At 42.9% G+C, this 7650-nt stretch overlaps 1 protein-coding gene across 1 annotated transcript; it reads left to right on the top strand.

The window, feature by feature from the left end:
* The first annotated feature begins 4247 nt into the window (after positions 1 to 4247).
* Positions 4248 to 6572, top strand: LOC133886677 (ethylene-responsive transcription factor ERF110-like). The gene is made up of 2 exons (XM_062326459.1): positions 4248 to 4581; positions 5612 to 6572. Exons 1-2 carry the CDS (start codon positions 4314 to 4316, stop codon positions 6289 to 6291), a joined length of 948 nt encoding a protein of 315 aa, XP_062182443.1. The 5' UTR covers positions 4248 to 4313; the 3' UTR covers positions 6292 to 6572.
* Positions 6573 to 7650: the final 1078 nt, after the last annotated feature.

The following is a 7650-nucleotide window of genomic DNA, read 5'->3' as shown; positions in this document are numbered from 1 at the left end:
GATTATTTTCAGGAAGAACACCAAATTTGCTTCGAAGAATCTCACTTTGTTATGTACATGCATGGAAGGATAACAGAATTATTAATGGATTAGCTATATATTTCTATTCTAAGCATGTCGGCTGCCCAGGAATTCTTCTACTCACACTGGATCCTTCGATTAACTGAGCGAGGAAAAAAAAAAGAACAACTAGCACTAAATGTCTAGGTAGGATTCTCAAAGGTTCCTACGAAATCAATATATAATTTGCAAACTAGTGCCAGAGTAGGACAAAAATCGTATTTTACACCGCTGAAATTTAAATTTCTTTCGACACCTAAACTAATTCGCATGGTTTGTTTAGTTAAGGGTGTTGGATATACCATGGCACAGGGTCATGGTCAGGGAAAAAAATTCTATACAACGATGATATAAGCTTTTTTTCTATAATTTAGGGACATGTGACAGCTATTCAAACAATGCTATAAGAGAATGTGTCTATAACATCACTATATATATATTTTTTCCCCATGGTCACATCATATGTCGGCAATCGCTATAAGCAAGGACACATTCTGTTGGCAAATGTCCATCGGTGCAAGGACACAATGGTTTAGGGTGCAAAATGTAAAATGAACATTTTTATTTCATCATATATTTCTCCAGGACAATTTATATTGCAGTTTTTTATGACCGGGGAATTCCCTTTAATTTATCACTATTCTTCCTTAGGCGCAGAAATGAGACATGACCAAAAGGAATTGGCACAGATTTGAAGGAAAATGAAGTTTCCTAAAAAAACTTTGTCCACTAAAAGATTCCAACTATTCATTCCAGTTCACAAGCCTGAGCTAAAGAGGAACAAACAAACAATTTTCGACGCTTGATCATATCAAAGTTAAGTACGATAACTTCTTTTTAATTTTTGCGAGGAAGTATGATAACTAACACCATGTTTCCGTGTCTATATCGTACTATACAAGCAGGGTTCAGGCCTTTAGTGTAGCTAAGGTGTTAGACCAACTCCAGCAGTGGAGTTATTCAGTACTGAAATCGATCTCCAGCAGCTACGTCATCCAGTTGCGGAGAGGAGGGTGCCTGTACTTTTGCGGCTACTGTAGCAGCACACAGCCTGTAGCAACACTGTTTACAGTGTCTGACAGTGGGTTCGGAGCGAAGAAACTCGTCGGGTACTGTACCAGTACCGTACCACACTGTAGCTACACTGTTTACAGAGGCTGACAGCTGGACCGGATAGAGAAAAAAAAAGAGTAGAAGGTAGGAAATGAGGTAACTGCTGGAGATGAAAAAAATAAGGAATACTGTAATAGTGATATTGAGGATAAAAATTTAAGATAAATACTGGAGATGATATAAGCCTATTGCTTTGTTTGGACTCCTTTTCATTGATATTTCCAACAAACAGTCAAGAGCTTCTCGATCAGTTTCTTGTCTTTTAACATGTCCATCCGTTGATGTATTGAGAGGGAGATAATACTACGAATCAAGACTCGATCTCAATGGCTGATTGAGGTTGAGCCAACACGTTGTTTTCGATGGCATCTTTTTTAATAATAGAATAGAAACAATATTCCGGTCTCCGCTTCTAGAGATACCCGTAGTGGAAAATAAATTTTATAGAACTCTGTTTAAAAAGGCCCTTATGAGATTTTATTAACTTCATTCATTTCATGATCTAATTACTGAGCTGAAGAGGAGAGATAATAAGTAAACATATATTATCACATAAGAGAAGATCTTTAGTAGAACATTATCCTATAAAATTTGCTTCTCATGCAGCGTGCTTCCAACGATATCTAGTCAACACGAGATATCTATGTATGCGGGCTTTAGCTTGGCCAAAGTCTCCTACACCTCAACTTTGAGATATGGCCACTGGCTACAAATAAAAACATGTACTTCGCTCGCCCCAACGTGCCAACGTGATGACATAGACATTACGGGTTCACACGTGTGGATGTGGTGATGTCCAACAACAACATGCAGCCGCGTGATCGGTTGCTTTATTTGTTACGAAGTGATTAGCTGGTTGCTAATCACGAGATCGCCAGAAAATGATCAAATCCAAACCTAACATTTTCCTAACCATGGCAGGTACGTGTCCGTATGTGAATCATGCTATTCATACATATGCTTCCCATGGGTGCACACCATCCGCATTTGGCCTATCAACTACCTAGTATGATAGATCAACTGATGTGACGTGGCATCTGAGGACGGAGAGATTTCTGCACGACGACATGATTCCCGAGTCGACACGTGTCCTCCCAAGAAGAAGTTGACTAGTCGTGACCACGACGGGACAGGAGACCCGAAACCATATCATGCGATTCATGCCATCGACCAGCCACAGGCGGTGTTTGAAGAATCTTTATAACATACTTACCACTGTGTACACTTGCTAGTACTTTTGATCTATTTTAAATAAATATTTGTGTAATCGATTTCACTAATCATGGACAGCACGTAAAATACATCAAGATGGTTTAAATGAATGATTATACTTGAATTGTATTTAAATGGTTCCGCCAACCACGCAAGCATTCGGTCCCGGTGTTGGTTGTCTCTCTCACTAAAAAGAAATGTTTCCGCGAGTGCCCTAGCGTAGTTTCCAATCATCACATCTTCCCTTGCATGCCGTGCGCCAAATTTTGAGTAAACAATTTTTGAGTAAACCCGAAACCAAATCATGCCATCAACCAGCCACAGACATGTGTTTCATGAATCTTTATAATATACTTACCGCTGTGTACTCTTGCTAAGTACTTTTGCTCTACTTTAAATAAATATTTACATAATCGGCTTCACCGATCGTCAATAATATATACAATCTATCAAAGTTGTAATATTAAAAATTTAGCTATACTATTTTAAAAAATTCAATCAAAATATTAAAAATTAACTTTGTGACCAGAGGGAGTAGCAATAATTCCACAAGCACTGCTACACGTACAACTGTTTTCTTACAACTTAAGTAAAACTCAAGATCCAACAGTTGAAATCACTTAGAATCTCAAAAATACATCAACTAGTTTAAATAAATGGTTATAGTCGAGTTGTACTGAAATGGTTCCGCCAACCAAGCAAGCATTCGGTCCCGGTGTCTGGTTGTCTCTCTCATTTAAAAGAAATGCTTTCGCCGGTGCCCTAGCATAGTTTCCATTCAGCAGATCTTCCCTTACGCGCCAAATTTTGATTAAACGATTTGTTTATACTACTGGGTCTATTGAACTGATACAAGTGTCGGATGGAATTTCTAGAATTCTAGTCGTAAGAGTGTAGGATGGAACTTTTGCAAGAATTTGACAAGTGTCAACCAGCAAGGTCTCAACGTCATCAATCCTTTTCAGGCACGTGCATATATAATGAATAGAAGCGAAATTGGAATCCTTTAGGGTGTAGACTAAGAAACGAGCTCTGAACAAAGCCCACACCCATTTGATCAGCTCTTCTTCCTCCTCAACTTATATGTCATTTTGGAAAACATTTTAATATTTTATCAACCTTTTAAAATTTTGACTAGCAATAATTTTCAAAATATTTAGTTTGAAAAATTTATGATGGGAGGAGTTTATTTTTGAAAAATATTTTTATTATTAAAAATATATTCTGATAAAAAATAATAATTAAAGTTATACATTAAAAATTATATTTTATTTAAAATAAGAAGTATTTACGATTCGAGGGAGTACTTCTTAGTCGGCCTCTTTCAAATCCCAAATAATTGCGTTCAGATTGCTTACAGCTGCTACCTGCACCTGCTGGAGTAAGTGTTAATCACTGGCTGATGAAGAAATGGCAGGCACCGATCTGGGAAAGCTATTGGTCAAACACAAACTGTCTAGTCAAACGACCATGAAGTGTGACGAACCTGCCACTGAATCGCCGATCAATTTAATATTCGGAACCAATTTGCTCCTGAATTCTCCTCCAGTTTGTTCACTCGTTCATCTATTTATGTTCCCTTTTTAGAGTAGAGCTGTCCAGATGAGGCGAATTCGCATCAAACAGTTGAAAAGAAAAAGGCAGTACGGTTTTTGGCGTACGAACAGAACAAACGAACAAAAACGAAAAAGGGCATGAAATGCATTGCACACCATGCGTAGTTCACTGTAGAGAAAACGGCGGAATTTTTGTTTTGGTTTTTCCAAAAGAAACGCTGGAAATTTTTTGTGTCGGACACGTGTCCCAGACTCGCAGTTTCTACGATTCCTTTGCGGCCTATATATATATCGCACGGTGGCCAGACGGGAGCCAGAGAGGAAACGAAGTCACACGTTGCTCAGTTTGCTGCTGGTGCGATACGTACGTTCATGTGCTGCACGGCGAAGGTGGCGAACGCGCCGGGACAACCGCGGCGGCTCGCCGGCGGCGAGGAGGAGGAGGAGCAAACGGCTGCGGGGACGACGACGTGGCCAATGCTGTCGTGGCACGAGCAGAGGCGCCGGGAGACGTCGGCCATGGTGTCGGCGCTGGCGAGGGTCGTCGCGGGCGGGGCGGCGGAGGAGGTGGTGGTCTCGCCGGAGATGGCCTGGTGGGGATACGGAGATCTGCCGCCGTCGCATTCCTCGGTGGCCGACGGTAACCAAGCTCCATCCTTGGCCTCTGTTGCTCGTGACCTTGATCTGTTTCGCATTTCTCACGAGTCCTACGTAAACCAGAGGAGGCGTGTCTGGTTCCGCGAAAACTTCTGATTCTGTCTCTCTTAGGCTGCTTTGGATTGTAGGATTTTTATAGGAATTTGAGAAGATTTAAATCTTTAGAAAATTTTAGTATAAGAGTCTTTAGAACAAAGGAATGTGCTTGTCAAATTTTTATAAAAATCACATGGAAAGTATTCTTTTATAGCAATTTTCACGAAAATTTCTTTTATATCTGTCTCTCTTATCTGATTCCTGTATTTTTTCTACGCTCTATCCAAACGGTCATTCATATAGTTTTTTTTCTTCTATTCGACATAATTCAAAGTATGAAGGCCTTCCAATCCTACATTTTTTTTCTTTTCTTGTGTTTTGAGAATCGTGCATTTAAAAAAAACCCTTAATTTAGACTGCAGAACTCATGCCGGGTTGGTGGTAGAAAAAACATTTCTCACGCGTTGAAGGCTAGACGGCCGAACGTGGCTTCCCACTGCAACCGACTCGTGCATGAATCATGATGCATGCTTTGAGCAAGGAAAAGAGCAGAGAAATAAATTTAATAGAGAAAGGATAGTGCCAATGTTGTTGGTTGCACATTTCTTTTGTTGCTCTCTCGTGTAAGTTAACTAGAATATCACTTGTGTCACTGCTGCATTTCTTCATAGCTCAAACGAAGAAGTCTCATCCATACAAAATTGGAAACAAATCTCTTTTTTTTTCTGATCCATAAGTCACATAAACAGAGGAACAGAGCAAATTTAGCATTCCCTCTTCTTCTGTGCAATTCAACTGCATTTGTGTAGGGGGTGACGGTAATGGCTGTGATTAGGATAACATTAAAAAATGTAATCTTTAAGGAATTGAAGCTCAGTAGTGGCTAATTCGGTAATTACTGTGATTAGGATAATATTGAAAATGTAATCTTTAAGGATTTGGAGCTCAGTAATGTTGTTTTTGTGGCCTGTACTCAGAGTACGGAGCGGCAGCAATCCTGGCGCAGCACCTGCCTGCGGCGACGGCGTCGCCGGGCCCGAGCGAGCAGCTCCCCTCGCCGTCGTCTTCCGGCACGGGCGGGCGGCGCGCGTCGCCGCAGAGGCGGTACCGCGGCGTGCGGCAGCGGCCGTGGGGGAGGTGGGCGGCGGAGATCCGGGACCCGCACAAGGCGGCGCGCGTGTGGCTCGGCACCTTCGATACCGCGGAGGCCGCCGCGCGGGCCTACGACGAGGCCGCGCTGCGATTCCGCGGCAGCCGCGCCAAGCTCAACTTCCCCGAGTCCGCGGCCCTACCGCCGCCCTCGGAGCAGCCGGCATCCTCAGCGCCGCCGCCGAGGCCGGAGGCGCTGCTGGAGTCGCAGGCGCTGGCCAGCGATTGGGAGTACTCGGAGTACGCCAGGTTCCTGCAGGGCGCCAACGAGCTGCCGCGCTTCCTTGAGCAGACGGTGCAAGCGCCCCAGCCGCCCGCGGTGACGGCGCCAGGCGCGCTGTCGAGTTCGTCGTTCCCGGTGTTCTCCGGCTTCGTCGTCGGAGACGAAAGCGACGGCACGTTGCACCATCTCCAGACGCAGGGGAGCCGCTCCGGGCACCCGCCGGCGCCGGCGACTTGGCCGGGTTCTTCTGGGTGGTGGCCCGCGCCGCCGCAGGATCCATCCTGATGACGCGCAAGGATCTCTACGTCACGCGCTGCAATTTTTTGGCCGAGTTTTTCATGTTCGTTGACACGTGGACCAGTTTAGATGGAGAGATGCGTTCGTGTTATTGTATTCTTTTCGAATAAATTTTTGTTGCTATCTCGGCTTCTTTTTTTAGCAAAATTTTGATCGTTCAAACATGTGCGAATCTAAACGCACCACATCAATGGCGCGGCGCCGGTGTATCCGCCGATAGTGTCCTACCCTGTTTCACTCCAGCCTTTTGATGAACGTTCGCTTCTTCATGTGGGCTCTTTTCTTAGCGAAAATGACATGCATTGGCCAGAGATTAGTGGTACGTGTGATTTATTGTGCTATGGCTCAGTCAGATGTTCACTTGGCCTATCAGCTTGCAGCACAATAAGGTAGAATTATTCATTTCTGAAGCTGACGGTTGACAATCAGAGACATAAGTTTGAGGAATTGAACTGTAAGAAAATCTAATGATATATCTATCCAATTAGAAATGGGAGAAAGACGGTGAACGAGCTGCCTCCAAACTAGAATTGAATATAGATCCTGTATAAACACCTTTTTGAGGCTATAGCGTTATACCCGGACATTTTTCAGAACAATAGCTAAGGAGTTTGATACTAACACTTGGGCCTCTCCAAGTGCTGGTTTCTTAAACATTAATTAGGTATCAAGCTAAGAAAAAAAATGTGACAAGCAATTTAAAGATAAGATTGAAAAAAAACTAGCTCTTTAAATAATCTAGACAACCGTAAAACAAATAATTGTCTTGAGAGGTATTAAGAAACTAACAACACACATGCATGTATTAGAAACTTATTTCTTAACAACAATTTCATATTGTCTTTTATATTAAATATCACCTAAGAAATAAGGCATTAAGAGTGGCTTTAGATCTGAAACCAGCTGGCAAGGCAGCTTGACTATTGGTTCAAGACCCGATGTTCCTCTTGGATGGAAAAAACAGTTTTTCCACAACGCTGATAACCAACATTGACCAAAATGTGTGTAAGCGCTCCAAATCATACGAAGAAAACAGGAACATTGAAAATTTGATGTGCAGCAGATGAATCTGCCGTATGAATTCATTCTGAACATCGGCACGCCAGCAGCTCATATCCTGTTCTGCGAAGATGCCAAACGAACGGACGGCGTTCGCATTCGCCATTTGGATACTAAGGAATCTTTCCTAATCATTCGGAAACGAATGTTTGTTTCTTGGCGCCGCAATTGGTCGCTCGCTTTCTCTCGCACGTGCGGCAAAGACACGTCGGCACCATAACTTTATCAGCACCCAAAAGTCAGGCGCACAGGCACACGTCAGGGTCAGTAAGACTCTTTAAGCATCTT

The sequence above is a fragment of the Phragmites australis genome, chromosome 12, assembly GCF_958298935.1.
Source record: "Phragmites australis chromosome 12, lpPhrAust1.1, whole genome shotgun sequence".
NCBI classification, from domain to species: domain Eukaryota; kingdom Viridiplantae; phylum Streptophyta; class Magnoliopsida; order Poales; family Poaceae; genus Phragmites; species Phragmites australis.
Note: the sequence above shows the minus strand (reverse complement) of the source record. Positions and strands in the feature narration are given on the sequence as shown.